Here is a 22192-nt window from a genome sequence, read left to right on the forward strand (position 1 = left end):
TAGAGGCCCCGGTGGGGTCCCTTGGCCTGGTCTGTGCCCTCTTGCAATCCGGGACCCCTCGGAAGACATCAGATAGCCAGTTTTGGCTCCATCCCTGCAGGCCCAATCCAGACAGGAGGGAGCCCGATCCTGTGTGTTGAGTGTCCCCTGGTGGTCAGTGCGCGTCATAGCGACCGGTCAACTGGTTGTTTGGTCGTTTGGTCGCTTAGGCTTTTATATATATAGATAAGCAGAGGTTCCCCTTCCCCAGGAAGCCACAGTCCCGCCTCAGGACCAGCAACCTCTGAAGCAGACTGAGGGCTGGATTTCAGTCCCCTCCCCTCAGCAGGGGTGTGGCCATGCCATATGAAACTCACAGATAGGAGACATGGCTGTGAGTTAGGAAAAGCTTCCCCAGTGAGTTAAGGTTTGGGCTGGACTCAGAGGATGAACTGGAGTCATACAGCAAGTGGAGGAGAGAGTTCCAAAACAGCAGAAAATTACAAGGAAAAGAGGCAGGTGAGCTGCTGCAGAGGGCAGGTCTAGGCAGGTTGGCACCAGCCTGCTGTGGCTGCCGAGTTTGACTTCATCTCGCAGGCAGGGGCTGCTGTGTTGTGTGGCAGCCCCACTGTGTGCGTGCAGGTTGAGTGAGGAAGCTCCAGGCCACAGGGTACACTGTTCCCTATCGCATTGCACTCACCTGCCTTACACCTTCGCGCCTGGGTCTTAAGCCCCTGGACCTTGGATGCACCACTGCCTTAGGTTGTTCTCCCCTTAGGTTGGCCATGCAGTTCTGGGTAGGAAACAGCAAAACAAACCCACAGCTGTAATAGCCCCTGGCCTCAGAAAGAGTGTGAAACGGCACAGGTCCATGAATTCAGAGCTCCATGTGCTCAGTAGTCTTTGCCCTCACTGTGCAGTGGCTCAGTGAGAAAATGGCTCGGTTTTAGAACCTTCTGGATGGCCCAGACCCTGTGCTAAGTAAGGCAACTTGGAGAGAAAATCCTTAGCAAGACTCAGGGCTGAAGCTCCCGGGACAAGGCAAGTCTCAGTTGAGGTGGGAACAGAAGCTGCCAAGCAGCGCAGAGCTGACCGCGGGGCCCGGAGAAGTCCTCCAAGTGTGAGACTGATTCATTAACTGGAATGCTAATCAATTAACGAGCAGGGAAGGACGCGTGCTCATTATTCATTAGTCTCCCAGATGCCTCCTTGAAAAAACAGAGGCTTCGGTGGTGGGATGCGCTGGTCAAAGGAAGGCAAGTGGGCAGCTCCCCTGGGTAGGTCACCTTCAGATGTGTGTTTTGTGGTTAAAGTGGTGATGCTGCCCTTCAGAACAGGCCTGCCAGCTATGCAGGAGCCCCCTCTTCTGGGCACTGCTGGTACCACACGTTCCCTCCACCTTTTCCCCAAATTCTCAAGAATCTTCCGTCATGATATCCATGTTCTTCACTTCAACCTTCTGGAAAAAGTCAAGGTTTGAAATTTATATTTTTCAACTGATCACAGTATGAACCTATTGCTTCCTGGAGGCCTTTGATTTTAGATTATAGATCTAATCACACTGCCCTCTAGCCCTGTTGTTACTTCAGTATTGTCTTTCATCACCCTTACATTGGTCACTGAAACAGGAAATAGAGGCTATTTTCCCCAACTTGGAGGTGAGGTAACTAAGATGTAGTAAGGTACTTGTACCACCTTCAGAAATTTCTCTTCACTCCCTAGCCTGTATGCTTAACTTCTCTTTATGTGTCCAAATCACGCTCTATAAAGGGTAACTTCTGGGGGGTCCCAGGGCGTGGCTAACCCTCCCCATAGTAAGTACAGTATTCCGAGGGTACCACTTCCTGATTTTATATCAGGATTAGGGATGGTGGTGGGAGGGACAGTCTATATTACTTTTCAGCCTGAAGCAGCAAAACTTCACATTCTGGATTTTCAAAGTCAAGGTTAATTTCATCTTACATGTATGGCATTACTACGTGAATTTGCTAGGTGCTTAACCAGCAGTGATTCCACATATACATAGGAGAGTACTTTCCTATGAATCAGCCCCAAGATCAGAATGTGTTAGACGGCAGTTGGTCTGAGATGAGGAAAGTGTTCTCACTCTACTGTGGGAGGGAAAAGCTCCAGGAGCCACTTCTAAGGTTCAAGATTCCCACCTGAGGGGTGTGCTTCCAGTCCATTAGACATCTCCGTGTCCCAGGGTCTCTTTGCACATCGTGCTTTGCTGTCTGTATGTCCGAGATTCGAGAACATCTATTGGACAGAACCTCCTCACGTGTTCCCATGACACCGGTCATTCTCTCCATCACCTAAAGCTATGTTCGTCTCCATCCTCTTGCAGTCCAAGTCCTTGAGCGACAGTAAGAACCGCCACAAGAAGCCCAAGGACCCCAAGCCAAAGGTGAAGAAGCTCAAGTACCACCAGTACATCCCCCCGGACCAGAAGGCGGAGAAGTCGCCGCCGCCCATGGACTCGGCCTATGCGCGGCTGTTACAGCAGCAGCAGCTGTTCCTGCAGCTGCAGATCCTCAGCCAGCAGCAGCAGCAGCGCTTCGGCTACACCAGCATCCACCCCACTCAGCTCAAGTGAGTCCCAGAGCCCGGGCTGCGCACAGGGTGGGTGGCTCCTCTCTGCCCGGGCACGGGGCCAGCACCCGCAGCCAAGGCCCATGCTGCATCGTGCCTCACCTGTTATGTTTGGAAACTGGGCACGCCTTTTCAGGAACATAGGCCGGGAGGGAGCAAGGACATCAATGCCCCTGATAAGAGGCCTCCCTGGGAAAAGGGTGGTGTGACCACTGTGAGACTGCAAGTGGAACAGAGAGGTTTCTCTGCAGTTGGGGTGGGCGTTCAGCTGTCTCCCTGTTTGGCCTTGGATGACGCTGGCCATTATGCTGAGTACAGCCAAGCTCCACAGGCTTGCTTCTGTTCCCCAGGACTGCATCAGCTAAATCGCACATGGATATGCCCCACCCATATGCCAAAGTCTCCACCATTCCCTCCGGTCTCCCCCAGACTCAGCCTGAGTGTCACTTGCCACTTGCCAGCTAGCCTGCTGTGGTTTTCCTCACCCTGCCTGATCCTTGTAGACAATTAACTTGTGATCTCATCTAAATAGAAGTCACCCCCTAAGGGTTCTGGTCACCCAATTCTAGTACGTGGGGGATGTTTTCCCCACATCACCCAACACCAGCAGGGTGTCCAACAATTCCCATTCATTCTGACACTAGCTACCTGGAAATAGCATCAGATTCCACAGGTAAGGGCTCAGCCCCCAAGACTGGTGCTCTCACCTTCTTAAGATGCCAGAAATTGTCCAGAAGTTGTTACATGGGCTTCTGGTCAACCAACCATAGATCCGAGATTCCCACAACCTACTCCTTGGGTTTGATTAATATGCTAGAGCAGCTCATGGAACTCAGAGAAACATTTTACTTACTCGATCACTGGTTTATTATGAAAGAATACAACTGAGGAACAGCCAGATGGAAGAGATGCATAGGGCAAGGTGTGGGGAGGGGCATAGAGCTTCCAAACCCTCTCCAAGCCGGCTATTCTGCCAGTACCTCCACATTGTCACCAACCCAGAAACATTCTGGCCCCCAACCTTTTGGGTTTTTACGGAAGCTTCATGGCAAAGCCAGGGCTGATTACATCATTGGCCATTAGTGAATTCACTCTCCATTCCCTCACCCTGCCTGGAGGTCAGGGAATGAGAAGGTGGTGGGACCAAAAGTTTCTACCCTCTAATCACAGGATGAATTCTCCTGGCAGCCAGCATCCCTCCTTAGAGTCCAAAAGCCACCTCATTAACATAACAAGAGACACCTCTGTGACTCTCCTCACTTGGGAAATCCCAAGCGTTTTAGCCATGAGCCAGAAATTGTATGAACACCAAATATATATTTATTATATATCACAATATATAGACCTGACTGTATTTCAAGTCCCTCTTTTTTGTTTGTTTTCAGGGAACCAAATGAGCAGATGGTCAGAAATCCAAACTCTTCTTCAACACCACTGAGCAGTACCCCTTTGTCTCCTGTCAAAAACAGCTTTTCTGGACAAACCGGTGTCTCTTCTCTCAAGCCAGGCCCACTTCCATCAAACCTGGATGATCTGAAGGTATCTGAAGGGCATGATTTTCTTTTCTTTTTTTAAACAAATACATCAGTGCATTTAAAATAACATTTTCACCAACTGATTTCTTGTATAGAACATGATGAAGAAGAATATGGGAGAGACTCAGTAGGTGACAGAGTATTAACTGCTATGGTTAAATACCCAACCTTGACTGGCTATGCAACCTTGGGTTAGTTTCTTAATTTTTAGCACCTCAAATTCCTCATTTGCATAAATGGTTTATCCTGAAAATCCAATGGAATCGTATATACATGATAGAACGTAGCACAAAGAGTAGCTATGGGATTGATATGAGCTCTGAGCCAGTGGTCAATTCCATGATGATCTCTTACCAATCTCTGGTAAAATGAGGAAAATAAAAACCATATAAAGGGCTTTTCATAAATCTATGCATGTTCAACAGATCTGACTAATATTTATTCAAAGTACTTATTTTCTCCAAATGTTTTGAATGCTGAAAGATACTTTCCAGTAGGAAATGATGGTAGTAGATGAAAGCTGAGTGTTTCTGAGAAAGTTTTGTTTCTTTTTATTAAAAGAAATATCTATATATATAAAAGCCTAAGTAACTGAATGACCAGTTGACGGGTCACTATGGCATGCACTGACCACCAGGGGACAGATGCTCAATGCACAGGATCGGGCTCCCTCCTGTCTGGATCGGGCCTGTGGGGATCAGGCCTGAGGGGATCAGGCTGAAACTGGATTGCGAGAGGGTGCAGGCCACGCCAAGGGACCCTAGAAGCGAGAGGGCTTCTAGTTATTAAATAAGGATACTAATCCTTATTTAACAAGATAAAATGGTGGTAACTCTATGTCTATTATATAATTTAAAGCAATGTACTAGTCTATGAAATCCAGTCAGAGACCTTCTGAAATGTAGCAGCAATTCGTGACATGATATGTATGTGCTAGCAGTTTGCTCTGGTCACTGACCACAGACCCTCAGTTACTGAGATGCCCCTGAGCTTTGAGCTGAGCCTGGTGTGGTTCAGAGGAACCCTCAGCACGGCACATGCATTCACCCGGGATTCACACAGAACTGAAAAGGGTGAGTGCAGTGCCTTGCTGCTCTGCTGTGCCAGCACACCTGCTGTCTGCAGCACCTCCTCACTCTCAATGATGACACCTGTTTACCCACAAAGGATCTTACTTAGCATGGTTCCCAAAAGACTAAATTCATAAAAGTCCCCTAGTCTTCACTGGGCCAGTGCCACAGCCCTGTCTCAGTCCTCATTGCCACCCTCATTCCCATGTTCAGTACTTGGTCATTATCTTCTTTGAGGCGAGATAGGATTGGGATTATTTCAAATTAAAGGAAATTCCATGGCTGCCCCAAGTGCCAACACCAGTAAATAATGTGTATCTTGAGTCCTACTATCAAAGGTTCTCTATTCCTCCCACTTGGAATACAAGTGCTCAGGTTTGGACTTGGCATCCATAAACCTAGATGGGGATGCCAAGCGCATGACAATGCTCTCCGGAGCCGTAGGGTACCACCTTCCACTCCCCAGATCATAAACCCATCGAGATCAAAGCAGGCTTCCTCACCTGGGAAACATTACACCGTGAAATAAGCCAGACACAGAGACAAATATTGTATGAGTCCACGTATATGAGGTACCTCACGTAGTCAACTTCATAGAGACAGCAAGTAGATGCGGGTTACTGGGGGCTGGAGCAGGTGAGAATGGGGAGTTAGGGTTTCACTGGGACAGAGGTTCAATTGGAGATCCCGGAAAGGTTCTGGAGATGATCCTGCTGATATTTGCACAACATTGTCGATGTACTGGTGCCACTGAGAAGTGACTGAATAGTGAGTTTTATATTACATGTTTTCTACCACAATAACAAAGATTCCTTTTGAAAGGAGTCTCGCACTGGATGGGAGCCTGGTCAGGTAGGACTAGAGATGCCTGGGCCAGAGAAAGATGGTCCATACATGACGTGCCAGCCCTCGGGGCCCCCAAGCTCTGTTCTCAGGGTCACCGGCTGGTCACAGTCCCAGTAATTAGCACAGGCATTAGGAGATGATGGCGATGACAGTGGCGACTAGCATTTTTTAATATAAGCTGTCAGTCAGCCATGCTACGTAGATTTGCTTTAAATTTTACCCCACGACATACATTTTAAATGGGAATGTAAAAATCAAAATCTTGAAGAGATTAAATAATGGATGACAAAACTGGGATCTGAACTTAAGGGACTGATTTCAAAGGCTTTGCCACTTCAGATGAGCATGGAAAGAAAGGAAGGGACAGACAGAAGACTGGACTTGACCATGGGGTGTGGGAGAGAGGAGAGAAAGAAAACTTAACTGGGTGAATGGGAGAATTTGCACAGGTGGCAAACTGGGAAGTTAGTTTGGGGAGGTGATATGAGGGGACATGGGCAAGTTTATTCAGTCTGGGAAAGCTGAGTCTCCGGTACCGGCAGTTTCTGTTAGAAATATACCAAGTTGGTTGGGTTCAGCTGTGTTGTTGGGCATAGGGACAGAAATTTGGGGATTGTTTTCATAGTGGGGAGGGTTGAAACTGGAAGAGTGGATGAGATAGAAGGAGAGCAAAATGGAAAGAGTGGCGAGGAGAATGGAACAGGGAGAAAGGAAGGAGAGAAGAGGAATAAGGGAAGCAAATGATATAATCACACTTTGGGAAAGGAAGAAATAAGAGGAATTCATGAAGGTGACCCTCCAAAAAAGTAATCAGAACCTGGCCAGTGTAGCTCAGTTGGCTGAGTGTTGTCCTGTGCACCAAAAGGTCACTGGTTTGATTCACGGTCAGGGCACTTACCTAGGTTGCAGGTTTGATGCCCAGTCGGGGGCATACTGGAGGCAACCAATTGATGTTTCTCTCTCACATTGATGTTTCTTTCTCTCTCTTTCCCTCTCCCTATCTCTCCTCTCTAAAACCAATACCAACATTTTTTTTAAAATAACCAGAAAAGGTAAGGCAATGAGGTGATATTTTCCATAAATGCTCATGTTTTGCTACATAGAAATTAAGGGGGAAAGTGCAGAGAATAGAGTTTAGTTTCTCATTAAAAACTTACAAGAGGTAATATCACAGTCCATTTTTTGTGTTTGTTTTGTATCCAGTTTCTAACAAACTAGTGGGAGAGAGAGAGAGAATAAGAATGTGAAGGTGAATGGGAAATTTAAAAACTGGGGCAATATTTGATAGAGACTAAGAAATAATGGTTCATATTTTTTAGATGTGATAATGGTATTGTATCTGTGTTTTTTTTAAGTACTTATCTTTAGAGATAGATACCAAATTCTTACAGATTAAATTATATGATTTCCTGCAACATAATTCAGAAAACATAGGGGAAGAAGTGGTTTGGGTATAAATGAAACAAGATTGGGCATGAGTTGATAATTATTGAAAGTGGTTGATGGTTATATGGGGTTCATTATACTTTTCTATTACTTTCATGTATGTTTGAAATTTTCCATAATAAATGGTTTACGTTATCAATGATTGAAACACCAATCAATGCAGGAAGGAGGTGTATACAAAACTTTGTTCCAAGCAAGCCCACACAGCATAATATTCTGAAATGTAAGGTAAACTGAACTCACCCAGCATCCAGTTCACTTTAGAATATGAGCTACATTATTTGATAATGTACTTTAAATTATTCAGTGTCAGAACAGATTCCAAAAATAAATGCAGAACTCATTAATTGTAAGTAATTCAAAATTAAAACAATGAGTTGGCACTTTGCACTTTTTCCAACAAGCAAATCTAAAAGAAAATAATAAAAGCAATGCTAGCAAGACTGGGGGTGGGGGGGAGCATATGTATTGCTTGGGGCAGTGTAAATTGTCTTAATCCTTTTAAAATACCTTTTAGCTGAGTGTAAAATAATATTATTCACTAGTGAAATAAATTTGTGTATAGAGAAGTAAAGAGTATTTTAAAAGGCAGTTGACTCACATAACAGATTCTATTTCCTTCTAGTCTTGAAATGCATATGGACATATTTTGCTTTAAAATAACTATGTGAGCATAAATTTCTGACATGCATTTTTGTTTAACATATGAACATTTTTATAACTCTTAATGGTCAAAAATCCTTTCATTTTTAATAGCAGTATATTATTTCACCACCTAGTTAAGATTCCTCTGTTAAACATTTAACTTGCTTCCAAATGTTTACTGTTAAAAATATAACTTGTACATACACTTATTAATTTACCTAAATATCTCCCCAGGCTAAATACATAGGAATGGAATTTCTGAACCAAAACATATTACCATTTTTAGAAGTTCTTGCTACATATTGCCCACTTTCTGTCCTGAACAACTGTGCCTCGCTAGTCCCAGAAGCAGTGTTAGCACTTCTCAGACATGGGTGTGCACACGAGTCATGGGGGCTCTGGGTAAAACGCAGCTTTCGATTCAGTAGGTCTGGGAGGGGCCTGAGATTTTGAATTTCTAACATGTTCCCCAATGCTGCAAGTGCTGCTGGTCCACAGACCACACTCAGAATAGCTGAATATCTATAATAGTAAAAGCGTATTATGCTAATTAGACCGAACAGCCAAACAACCTTCAGGACGTCCTTCTAGACATCCTTCCGGACGACCTTCCCGATGAAGCTGCGGCATTGGGGTCCAAGGCAGAGTGGTTAGGGGCAATCAGGCAGAGTGGTTAGGGGCCATCAGGCAGAGTGGTTAGGGGCCATCAGGCAGGCAGGTGAGTGGTTAGGGGAGACCAGGTAGGCAGGCAGGCAAGTGGTTAGGAGCCAGCGGTCCTGGATTGCGAGAGGGATGTCTGAGAGGTCCCGGATTGGGAGAGAGTGCAGGCTGGGCCGAGGGACACCCCCTCCCATGCACAAATTCCGTGCACCAGGTCTCTATTCTATACTAATAAAAGCATAATATGCTAATTAGACTGGACAGCCAAACGACCTTCTGGACATAACTCTAGACATCCTTACGAACAAATCCACAGTGGTGGGGACCGAGGCGGAGGCAGTTAGGGGTAATCAGGCAAGCAGGTGAGCAGTTAGGGACAATCAGGCAGGCAGGCAGAATGGTTAGGGGTGATCAGGAAGGCAGGCAGGTGAGTGGTTAGGGTTGATCAGGCAGGCAGGCGAGCAGTTAGGAGCGATCAGGTAGGCAGCGAGTGGGTTAGGGGCAATCAGGCAGGCAGATGAGTGGTTAGAGGTGATGAGGCAGGCAGGCAGAGTGGTTAGGGGTGATCAGGCAGGCAGGCAGGTGAGTGGTTAGGGGTGATCAGGCAGGCAGGCAGGTGAGTGGTTAGGAGCCAGTGGTTCTGGATTGTGAGAGGGTGCAGGCCAGGCTAAGGGCCCCCCCCCGCTCCCATGCACGTGCATCGGGCATCTAGTTAAGTATAAAATAGCTTAAAAACAAAATAAACAAACACAAACCAAAAAACATTTTTAGCCTTGGCCAGTGTGGCTCAGTTGGTTGGAGCATCATCCCATACACCAAAAGGTAGTAGGTTCGATTCCTGGTCAGGGCACACACCCAAGTTGTGGGTTCAATCTCCAATCAGGAGGCAACCTATTGATTGCCTCTCATATAATGTCTCTCACCAATTTAAAAATTTTATTCATTTATATTTGCCGCTATTTAAGTAACACAAATTGCTATTGCAAATTTCTTTGTCAATTAGATGAATACAAAAATATGTATATTTTGTTTGCAAATCTTGGACTACTAATGACGGTACGCATACATTATTGGCCATTTAAAAATGTTCTCTTTTGTGAAGAGTTGGATGATGTCCATTGCCCATTTGTATGTTGGGTGTCCATCTTTCTCTTCGGGTTGTTAAACACACTTGGCACATAGAGCATACTAATGCTTTATTATTTTTCCTGCAACTATTTTTTCTTAAAATTCTATTTGCATTTGCATCTTCATTTAGTGACTGATAGGAGTTTTCAAATTTTTTTGGTCAACTTTTTATGATTAGCTTCTTTGGTTTTATGCTCAAAAGGTCTTCCCCTAAAGAATATCAGAAGGATATTTTCGTACATATTCTTCTAGCTGTTTATGGAATTACTGACATTTAGGTATTTAATATGGTTCCTGTTTTACTTATAAAAGTAATATGCTTATGGGAACTACTTAGGAAATGCAGATAAAGAGAACCATCGCTAACATTTTAGCACATCTTTATCCAGATATTATAATCTGCAAGCATAGGCTTAAATATATATTCATATACATTATATATGTGTGTATGTATATATATATATACAGTATATATATATACTGTATATATATGTAATTCTTAGAAAATAGAATGAAGTAATTGAAACCTTTTAAATGTAATACTATACCATAAATAATTATTTTTATATCAACAAATATTTATAGCATCAGTTTTAATAGATCTAAAGTATTCCATCATTTGCATTCATTATTATTTATTTAGTTTCTATTTTTTTAGATATCTGATGGTTAAAATTCATGAACATGAAAAAGTGCAGGGATGAAATAATTATATGTGCGGCAACATAACAATAACAGCCCCTACATGCCTGGCCATGAGCAAAGTACTCTTCCCAGTGCTTTCCACTGTTTAAGGTACCTCAGTCCCCATGAGAGACTATAAAGTGGTAGGATTGTCTCTGTTGTGCCGGAGCGAGCTGGGGCACAGGGTGACCACTGAACTAGGAAGAGCAGGGCCAGCATTTGAATTGGGGGTCTTATTGCCACACCTCTCTCTCTCAGTAGAGCACTGCTATCCGCCAGCTGTTAAACTCAGGACAGGGTGTAATGTACAGCCGCGGTTCTCCAGCACTGGGCCGGGACCAGCGGCATCAGCGTCCCGGGAACTTGTCAGAAAGGCACCTCTCAGCCCCCACCCCTGAGCCACTGAACCCAGAAACTGGTGTAGGGGCCCAGCTACCTGTGTAAGAACCCACAGATCTGGGTTCTAGCACAGCCGTGGGCAAACTATGGCCCGCGGGCCGGATCTGGCCCGTTTGAAATGAATAAAACTAAAAAAAAAAAGACCGTACCCTTTTATGTAATGATGTTTACTTTGAATTTATATTAGTTCACACAAACACTCCATCCATGCTTTTGTTCCGGCCCTCCGGTCCAGTTTAAGAACCCATTGTGGCCCTCGAGTCAAAAAGTTTGCCCACCCCTGCTCTAGCACCTGCTCAGGTTTGAGAATCGCCCACAAGGACGGGTGGGGAGGTGGGAGGCCGCACACTGGAGTGTGAGCATGCTGCAGGATGACTGGTTGCCAGAACTTGGGCAGGTTTCAGTCTTCTCATCTGTAAAATGGGGACAGGACCAGGATGGGATTGGCGGGCAGCACAGAGGTGCCTCTGTCGTTCGTGTGGGCTCTACATTTCCAGGATAGGTCTATGATTCAGGAGCCATGAAAACATGGGATAGGACACATTGTAAGAGCATTAATAAAATTGTGCAAAACTGATGTATATTGGGTGCAGGGGAGGAAGTGAGACGGAAATAATAAAACGAGAAGTGGACACTGTGAGACTGCATTTGTGATCGTTTGAAGTTAATGTAATAATAATACACGTTTAAAACACTGTCATGAACAGCACAGTAACGGGCCCCGCTCTCTTCAGGTGTCGGAGTTAAGACAGCAGCTTCGGCTCCGAGGCCTGCCGGTGTCAGGCACCAAGACGGCGCTCATGGACCGGCTGCGGCCCTTCCAGGACTGCGCGGGGAGCCCCGTGCCCAGCTTCGGGGACATCACCACCGTCACCTTTCCCGTCACGCCCACCGGCGCCCTGCCCCATTACCAGTCCTCCCCGTCCGCCGGCGCCTTGTCCAACGGCTTCTACCACTTCGGCAGCACCAGCTCCAGCCCCCCCATCTCGCCCGCCTCCTCCGACCTGTCGCTGGCCGGGTCCCTGCCCGACACCTTCCAGGACGCGTCGCCCTCCTTCGGCCTGCACCCGTCCCCCGGGCGCCTGGGCCCCGACGACAGCCTGGTGGGCAGCCTGAGCGGCGGCGGCAGCGTCCCTCCCGAGCTGGACGGCCTGGACTCCGAGAAGGACAAGATGCTGGTGGAGAAGCAGAAGGTGATCAACGAGCTCACCTGGAAGCTGCAGCAGGAGCAGCGGCACGTGGAGGAGCTGCGCCTGCAGCTGCAGAAGCAGAAGCGGAGCAAGGGCGCCGCCGAGCAGGAGCCGCCGCCCTTCCTGGGGGCGCCCATCAAGCAGGAGGACGCGGCCTCCAGCTGCCCCTTCGCCGCCCGGCAGGTCTCTGCGCACAGACCCGGCGGCGCGGACGGCGCTGCTGCGCTCCTGCTGCCCCCGGGCGGCAGCCTCGGCCTGGAGCCCGCGGCCCAAGCCCCCGCGCTTCCCTCCACCTTCCTCAGCCCGCAGTGCTCGCCGCAGCACTCGCCGCTCGGGGCCGTGAAAAGCCCGCAGCACATCAGCTTGCCCCCATCGCCGAACAACCATTACTTCCTACCTTCGTCCGCTGGTGCTCAGGGAGAAGGGCACGGGGCCTCCTCACCTGCCAGCACCCAGGTGTGTACTGCACAGGTAAGAGCTCCTTGGCCACGCCCGCTGCACCCCCTTCCTGGAAGCGGGGTGTGGATTTGCAGAGCTAAGAGCTGGTGTTGGAACTTTCCAAGTCCAACAGCACCTCCCGGCCACGAAGATTCTGGGGCCTTCAGAATAGGCGGACTTGCTTCTCTGGGACGGAGGCTGGCACACGGGTTCTGTAAAACGCTGGATCAGAAATATGTTTGGCTTTGGGGGCATTATGGTCTCTGTCACAACTACTCAACTCTCCCCTGTAGCCTGAAAACAGCTGCAGACAACGTATAAACAAGTGCACGTGGCTGCGTTCCAATAAAGCTTTATTTACAAAATCAGGTTTGGCTCCAGGGCTGTACATTGCCAAACTCTGTTTTAGGATTCCTTGGCACCACGCCTCAGCATAGGCCCAACCAATTCATTCCAAGAGCCGAAAGGGAAGTTACCAGACCTTACTGGTCTCTTTGTGGTTGGTCTGCAGAGTGCAAATATTTACTGAGCACTTACTGTGTGCCAGCCCAGACCCTCTTCCAGTCTCCTGGGACTAATGCTGAACTAACCAAAAAAAGAAAAAAAAAATCCCTATTCTCATGGGGAGACAGTAAATTTAAAAAATATATAAAATATATAATGTATTAGAAGATGATACATCTTATAGAGAGAAAGCAGAAAAGGGGGGGTGAGGAGTTTGGAAACTTGCAACCTTAAGTAAAAGGGCCAGGGACATTTGAGCAAAGCTTTCAAGAAGTGAAGGAGAAAGTCTTGTGAATATTTGGGGTGCAGGCATTCTAGACAAAAGAGAAACAGCAAGTGCCAAGGCCCTGAGGAGCGAGTGTGCATGGAATGTTCAAGCATCAGGTGGAAAGCCAGTGTGCCTGGGGTAGAATGAGAGCAGAATTATAGGAGACAGCTCAGAAGAGTAACTGTTTCAAAGGCTAGACCAAGGTGATCATCAAAGACTTTACTTTGTCTATGAAGACAAAGAATTATTAGGAACATCGCTTTAAGTCTATCTGAGAAAAGGTTCCATCAAGCATGTCAAACTCCTGGCTGGCAGGCTGCAAGTTTGACATGCTTGGATCACATGAAAAGATTCTGAGCACTTTGGCGTTAGAAAGGGAGTAGGAAGAAAACTGGCGTTAATTGCACTCCTGCCACGTACATGTACATGTATATGTATATGAGTAATCTTGTTCATTGTCACAACAACCTTTTGGGCTCCGGTTCGTTATTCTTTATTTGCCGCTGGGGAGAGTGTGGCTCCGGGAGGTGAACCTGGGATTATCTGATTCTAAAGCACATTCTCCTTTCACACTGACTGTTCTCTACCCCGGGAGTGTGAGGTGTGGCCATGGGTAAGGAGAAGACATGTTTGCAAACCCAGTGGAGCAATGATACCCACCCATTTGGGAGGAGTTGGGACTTAAATGCATTATCATCATCAATGACAAGATTTATTGAATGCATAGTGTCCTGGGCAACAATGGTAAACACAGCTCTTTTTACATAGCTCTGCACATTCAGTTCTAACGATATCGATACTCTCCAGAAGAACCAACATTTGTACAGTGATTTACAGTTTCCAAAGCACCCTTTGAAGGCATGAGTGATTGCTTGATAAAAAGATATTGAGCAATCTAGAATAACATTACTGACTTGTGTCTATGACATTGCGGTGGGGGTAGGGGTGGCAGATTGATCATGAAGGGCTAGAAAAGTCCAGCAAGGCTTTGAGAAGGGGGTAGACTTAAAAGGAAGTACAGTGGGGCCTTGACTTACGAGTGTCCCGACTAACGAGTTTTTTGAGATACCAGCTGTCTCTCCGCTGATTTTTTGCATTGAGTTGACAGAGTAATTTGAGTTAACGAGCTCCTCAACGAGCTCGGTCTCTGAACAAATTAAACTCGTAAGTCAAGGTCCCACTGTATAGCATTCAAAAAGGAGAGTTTGCAAAAAGGCATTCCATGAGCGGGAAAAAAAAACAATAGGGAGGTAGCATGTACAGGGCATGCTGAGGGGAGCTCATAAAGGGATTAGTGGAACTTAAACTTGCAGAAGGAACTAGTACTTGACTAAAGTCTTGAACACTAATGTTGGGGAGAAGTGGAACCCTATGCTGTTGATCTGTAGGAGCCCCTGAACGTATTGAGCAGTAGGTGATACATAAAAGCCAGAACTGAGACTTTGGTAATGGAATTTACCAGGGCCAGGTGTTAACAAGGGCTGCTCTCAAGAACGCCACTGATGGTCGCTTGACTTGTGCTTCTTTCTTTCTACAGAACTCAGGGGCACACGAGGGCCATCCTGCAAGCTTCTCCCCCCAGCCTTCTGGCCTCCACCCCCCTTTCTCTGGAGCCCAGGCAGACAGCAGTCATGGTGCTATGGGCAATCCTTGTCCCCAAAGCCCAGGTGTACAGCAAAAGGTAGGCATCTGGGAAAAGGTTTAGACTTGGGATTGACTTTGCCTCTTCTTTCTTCTGTGGATCCTTTTCATCCCAATGATGAGGTTCAATGGCAGAAATAAATGACATTTTAGGTAGAAACAGGCCTGAAATGGATGTACTGATACAAGTTAGGAGGCACTTCAAGAAGTCATTTCCCAGCGTTATTCCAGAAGTCATGGTGAATAACATGACCCTGGTATGTTTGTGAGACACCGTGGTGAACAAACCGGTTTCAGTGAAGCTGAAATAGGGGAGTGTGGGACATACTGGTGGAGAAAGTGAAATACATGGATCTGTGGAAAGGATCAGAGGGATCCAGAAAGTTGGGGTCACAGTACAATAGCCCTGCAAAAAAGGGAAGAGATGATGCATTCCAGCAGGTGGAAGAGTCAGGGATGTGAAGGGCCCAGGATGTGGGGAGTCCAAGGGCAGGGGGGAGGTGATAAGGAGCAAGTGTGATGGCCAACACAGAAGTGCTGCGTACCGCCTGCTGGGGCCAGGGCCCTGGAGACGGAGACCCTGGAATGGCCTATCCACAGGACACACTCGGTGCACGAGGCTGGTCTCCAAGAGATTCTCCCAGTCGTGCCTGCAGCTCTCTGCAAAGGCACCAGCCATGAATGGAACAGCTGGGGGATAAGTTACTCTGGAAACTCCTGGGGTGGTGGACTTCTTAGGATTGGACTGTACTCTTTCACTTTATTTCCTTTTCTCATCTTGCTTTCTCCTAACAGAAGAGGGTGCACCTTGGAGTGAGAAATGAATCTGTGAGGTTCCCATTCTAAAATGCCTCCAGCAATAAGTCCATAGTGATATATACTATTGTTAATCTACTCGGTTTGTTTTCCTAGCCCTCACTCTCTTCTTTCCCTTAAGTCTATTTTTCCAAAATTTAGCCCGTAGTTTCCATTACAGAATCAGTACCAGATCTGACACATGAATTGTCTGTTTCTGCATTTGACTCACACAGATGGCTGGTTTGCAGTCTTCTGATAAAGCAGGACCAAAGTTTTCAATTCCATCCCCAACATTTCCTAAGTCAACTTCAACAGTTGCAGAGATAACACAGCCTCCATCCTATGAAGATGCAGTAAAGCAGGTAAGCACATGATTTGTTCTTTATCGAAGAATAGGCTGGCTGAATTGCACTTTGTTTTACATGGGTTCATGCATGTGGATTCTGGTATTGAGTGCATCTGGTACCTCCCACCAGAAAGGACAGTGTCTAGATGCTAACTATAGAAAGGTGCTGATGTGTATGTAAGCTGTGTGAGGCCAAGAGAGAGAAGAGGTTTGTCTGGGTACCCAGATGACTGGGTTTAGTGCCAGCTCGGCCACCAGACAGCTGCACTGCCACTAAGACTGGGCAAGTACTCAACTTCTCTTATATGAAACAGGGCCAATATCTCCTTTGTAATGATTCCAAATGATATAACACTTACCTCTACTGTTCTAATACCAAATGTCCAGGCAGCAGATAGGTCCTCCAATATCTGAGAGCAATGGTCAGTGTGACACTTCCTAGGGTTCTTCCTAGCTTCAAAATTCACTATTCCTGCAAATATATTGATGGTTATGGAGCTGGATAATAACAGAGGTTCATTTGTGTTTGAAATTTTTCAAAAGAAAAGGTACAAAAAGAAAAGCAATTAATGGTCTTATTTTCCAAATGGTTTGAGTTTGGATGAAGTATCAGCTAGCCCTTCATATGTGCTCAATCCAGAAAAGATCTACATCGCTTCCTGCATACTGGATTTCACAGATCCACATCAGCCTACAGTTAGGTTTTACTTGGCTCAGAGAGTTTTTTAAATATGTAGGAGATTTTATGCAAAACTAGGCTTTCTCATTTCGGAAAAATTAGGGGATGTGTCTATACTGAGGCCCCATTTCTTTCAGAAAACAGTCACCTGAGGCACAGTATCCACTGCCTTCTTGAACCATAGCATGGGTTCAACACTCCACCCTTCTCTCCTGTTTCACACTGGGACCATTTGCATTACCTGCCAGATCCTGTAGGCATCTAATGCCTCCTGGCCTGGAGAATGGCTCATTCTTGGAACAGTGCTCCCATTTGTATTGATTATTGACACCTGTGTTTATTGGGACTGGACTCTCAGAGGAGTGAGATCAATAGATGTCTTAGTTCTCCCCATTTCCTTTCCCTGGTATCTGTAAATATCAACCTGGTATCTGTAAATATCACAGTTTTTTTTTAATATATTTTATTGATTTTTTACAGAGAGGAAGGGAGAGAGATAGAGAGTTAGAAACATCGATGAGAGAGAAACATCGATCAGCTGCCTCCTGCACATCTCCCACTGGGGATGTGCCCGCAACCGAGGTACATGCCCTTGACCGGAATCGAACCTGGGACCCTTCAGTCCGCAGGCCGATGCTCTATCCACCGAGCCAAACCAGTTTCGGCAAATATCACAGTTTTGAAAGAAAAGAAAAAGGCCAAGCAAAGTGGATTTCCATTAATAAGACTCTACTTAATGCCGATGAGCCAGAGGGAGGGGTCCAGTCCCTACAAGTGTTGACAAGTTCCACAGACTATTGCAATGAGGAACTAGGAAAATATGAGCCACATTCTTAGGCCATATTCACTTCAAAGTGAGATAAGGGGCCAAAAACCAGTTACACCTATATTTATAGTAGCATTATTCACAAAAGCCAAAAGATGTCCATCAATAGATGAATGGATAAATAAAATGTGGTATATACATACAATGAATATTATTCAGCCTTAATGAGGAGGGAAATTCTGACATGGATGAGCCTTGAAGACATTACGCTAAGTGAAATAAGCCAGTCACAAAAGGAAAAATACTATATATGAATCCACCATAGAAGCTATCTAGAGTAGTCAGATTCATAGGGACAGAAAGTAGAATGGTGGTTGCCAGGGCCAGGGAGGAGAATGGAATGGGGAGTCGTTGATTAATGGGGACAGAGTTTCACTTTTGCAAGATGAGAGCAGTTCTGGAGATGGAAAGTGGTGATCGTTGCACAACAATGTGAATGTACTAAATATCACTGAACTGTACACTTAGGAATGGTTAAGATGATAAATTTTATGTTTTGTGTATTTTACCACAATTAAAAATATAACTAGTCAAACCTAGTTCAAAAAGATGTGGTGCTGCTTCTAATGATTTCCTTCTGACTTCTCTGTCCTCCTTTGGTTAATTCATAATAGCAAATGACTCGCAGTCAGCAGATGGACGAACTCCTGGATGTCCTCATTGAAAGTGGAGGTAAGACTGCCCGTGTTCCGCCCATCAGGATACTCTGCACTTGCATGTACTCTAGGGCCGTGGTCGGAAAACCGTGGCTCGCGAGCCACATGCGGCTCTTTGGGTCCTTCAGTGCAGCTCTTCCACAAAATACCACGTGTGGGCATGCACATACAATGCGACTGAAACTTCGTGGCCCATGCGCAGAGGTTGGTATTTTGTGGAAGAGCCGGTATTTTGTGGAAGAGCCACACTCAAGGGGCCAAAGAGCCACATGTGGCTCGCGAGCCACGGTTTGCCAAGCCGCAGTTTGCCGACCACTGCCTAGGAGATAAACCCAGGTGCTCACTGTAAATGGGACTGAAAAGTCTATGGCAGCGGTTCTCAACCTGTGGGTCGCGACCCCTTTGGGTGTTGAACGACCCTTTCACAGGGGTCGCCTAAGACCATCAGAAGACACATATATAATTACATGTTGCTTTTCTGATTAATCACTATGCTTTAATATGTTCAATTTGTAACAATGAAATTGGGGGTCACCACAACATGAGGAACTGTATTAAAGGGTCGCGGCATGAGGAAGGTTGAGAACCATTGGTCTATGGGTACAGTGGTCACTCCATCCGAGCTTCCTGTCCACTTTGGAGCAGACAAAGGAAGGATTGTGGATGACTGCTCTCCACCATTGTCCCTTTGTCCTTGGAACATTTCCGCCAATCATTTTAACAGTTTTCATGTTCCAACTGTTCCCTAACTTTCCTCGTTTCATACTATTTCTCTCTACCGTTCTAATCCCAATGTCCCTATCTTCACTGTGAGAAGGATGGAGCAGATAAAACAAGTTTTGTGCTACCTACTCAAAATGATATCCAATTATTAATCTCCCATTAGATGGTCCATTCATGCTTGAATGTTTTTCAAGCTAGCAATAAAAATTATCGACATATTCTTTTTGCCCCTTTTAAGTCATGTATTTATTTTTTTAATTATACAATATGTACTTAGAATTTGAAACCATACAAATGAATAAGGTCACATAGGAGAAAGTGTAGATAGAAAGAAAGAAAAAACCCTCAAGTAACAACACTTGAGAAAGAGGGTCCAGGCTCAAGGCTACACTGGACCAAGTCCCCACCTTTGGGAAGTTTGCAGTCTGGTGAGGGAGATTGACAAGCAAGAGAACAGGCAATTCCTCCATTGTAGCAAGAGAGAAGGAAAAGATGAGCAGCAGGTGTGAACGGCAGCTCCAGCAGCGGGCGCGAGTGGGGCTGGCGCCAGCAGCAGGTGCAAGCACCGAGCGTGACCACAGCACATGGGAGCAAAGAATTTTCAGTAACCACCAGAGGCTCACCCCAATGACAGTGCCTGGCACCCCACCTTGGTCTGGCACCCCCGCTCCACCATCCCACCACAGCCGACACCCACCATGTTCTGCGCGTGCTCCCTGGTGGTCAGCGCACATCATAGTGACCGGTTGTTCAGTTGTTCCGCCATATATATAATGGTGGACCAGATAATATGGATTGGAAAGAAAAGAAATGAAAACTAGAAGGGGTGGATGGATGGTGATAAAATAGTGATGTGTGTAGATTAGAGTGACTCCTTGTGGCTGAGAAATTGTTGTTGTTGGGTAAGTTAGAGGACTAGGAGGGGATGCATTGAGAGTGGGAAATTTTGCTTGATATTGAGCTTTCAGAGGGATAAAGTTTTTGGAAATGATAAGGTCCAGGGTGTGTCCAAAGAGTGAAAATGAAGGAATCACTGAAGTTGAGGGTGATGGCGATGTCAAGGAACTGAGAGGTCAGCTGGACAATGGGTGACTTCTGAGGATGCTGAAATTACAGAGAATGACAGGAGTTAAAGTGGGGGGAAAGCAATGAACTAGGGCAGTGGTCAGCAAACTCATTAGTCAACAGAGCCAAATATAAACAGTACTTCTTCAAAATAGACTCGCCCAGGCCAAAAACTGACTTCTGCGCATGGGCCATGAAGTTTCAATCACACTGTATGCACGCCTGCATGTGGTATTTTGTGGAAGAGCCACACTCTAGGGGCCAAAGAGCCGCATGTGGCTCGCGAGCCACAGTTTGCCGACCACGGAACTAGGGAATAGAGTTTTCAGAAGATGAGGAGGCCTGTGTGGGGTAGGATGGTGGGGAGAGCAGCATGACCCTGAAAGCCAGGAGTTATAATGTGGGGGAGTAACAATCAGAGAGTGGCAGCAGGAAGACTCACCTTCTGCTCTGAAGTACAGGAGCCCACACTGAGGATGTAACAGAGGATGCACTGTCCTCAGGGGACAGACAGGTGTCAGTGAAGGAGCAGATAAAGGAACCCGCTTTGAGAATTTGATAAACACAAAGTGAAATTTCCAGAAAGAAAGGATGTGAGGAGAGACCCGGCGGGGTCAGGGGGATAGGGATGCATAGAGCCACCTATGGATGAGAGAGGGTAGTGAGCAGCGACCAGAGAAGCATAGCCACCTCCTGCATCTGAGTGTAACTCGTTCACTCCAAACATTCGCGTTGTGTGGCATGCTCTGTTTGAGGTGATTTGACAGTTCCCATTGTGTTTTACCAACAGAAATGCCAGCTGATGCCAGAGAGGATCATTCGTGTCTTCAAAAGGTCCCAAAGATGCCTAGGTCTTCCCGAAGCCCCACTGCTGCCCTCCCCAAGCCTTCTGCTCCCTTTGAACAAGCGTCTTCAGGAGGCCAGCTCTCATTTGATCACTACGGCACAGACAGTGATGAGCACCTTGAAGTCTTATTAAATTCCCACAGCCCCTTGGGAAAGGTGAGCGATGTTGCCCTTCTAAAAATTGGGAGTGAGGAGCCCTCTTTCGATGGCATAATGGATGGATTCTCTGGGAAGGCTGCAGAAGACCTCTTCAATGCGCACGAGATCTTGCCAGGTCCCCTCTCCCCGATACACACTCAGTTTTCACCTTCTTCTGTGGACAGCAGTGGGCTGCAGTTAAGCTTCACTGAATCTCCCTGGGAAACCATGGAGTGGCTGGACCTCACTCCCCCAAGTTCCACACCAAGCTTCAGCTCACTCAGCACCAGCGGGCCTAGCATCTTCAACATCGATTTTCTGGATGTCACAGATCTGAATTTGAATTCCCCCATGGACCTGCACTTACAGCAGTGGTAGAATGCCTGATGCAAAAATGCTAAGGAAGGCCAATAGGAATTCTACAACCACAAATACTTGTATTACCCAAAAGGAGGAGCAGGAAGACGGGGAGGCAGAGGAGGAAGAAATTTAAAAGAAGCAGTGGAGATTTCTATGACTATCAACAGCACAAATAGGAGTCCTTTATATATATATATATATATATATATATATATATATATATATATATATATATATATAGTAATACTTACCAACATTCAATGACTGTTACTGATTTTAGCAATGCACTTAAAATGTGCTTTCTCAGATCAAGAATGCCAAAAAAAATCTTTCACTACCTTTTCAAACACCAATATATTTTCTAGCCCATTTTTAATTAAGACATTGTTGGGGCATAATCTCACTTTGTAAGCTTTTCTCGTGAATTTATTGGAAAGAAAATGTAAACTTGGGAGTTCAGGGAAGTCAGTCCATCAAAGGTTATAGAAGACACACCTGTGATGGAGGCTGATTCTCATAGCTCCATTCCTGTCTTTCAAAATACAAGTAAGGCCCAGTTTCAGTTACAGAGTTCTTGAGGCAGAATAGAGGGGCAGAACCAATTCATTCCCAGGGGAGAAAAATCAACTCAGTGTCCCTTGGCCACAAAGCTGCTCCATTGGAACGATCTCCAATCTCCTACCCAGGAGTCTGTGTGGTCACTGATAAAAACTGACCCGCCATTGTTGCA

At 46.1% G+C, this 22192-nt stretch overlaps 1 protein-coding gene across 1 annotated transcript in view; it reads left to right on the plus strand.

Moving 5' to 3' along the window:
* MYOCD (myocardin) overlaps positions 1-21635 on the plus strand; it is an 82433-nt gene extending 60798 nt beyond the window's left edge. The window contains exons 8-14 of the mRNA XM_036342133.1: positions 2327-2571; positions 3957-4110; positions 11719-12645; positions 14922-15065; positions 16057-16185; positions 18289-18346; positions 20909-21635. Of these exons, the coding sequence (XP_036198026.1) occupies positions 2327-2571; positions 3957-4110; positions 11719-12645; positions 14922-15065; positions 16057-16185; positions 18289-18346; positions 20909-21480 (2229 nt within the window). The 3' untranslated portion in view covers positions 21481-21635. The remainder of the gene's footprint in view (positions 1-2326; positions 2572-3956; positions 4111-11718; positions 12646-14921; positions 15066-16056; positions 16186-18288; positions 18347-20908) is intronic.
* The last annotated feature ends 557 nt before the right edge of the window (positions 21636-22192 follow it).

This window comes from Myotis myotis, unplaced genomic scaffold (assembly GCF_014108235.1).
Source record: "Myotis myotis isolate mMyoMyo1 unplaced genomic scaffold, mMyoMyo1.p scaffold_m19_p_17, whole genome shotgun sequence".
Classification (NCBI taxonomy): domain Eukaryota; kingdom Metazoa; phylum Chordata; class Mammalia; order Chiroptera; family Vespertilionidae; genus Myotis; species Myotis myotis.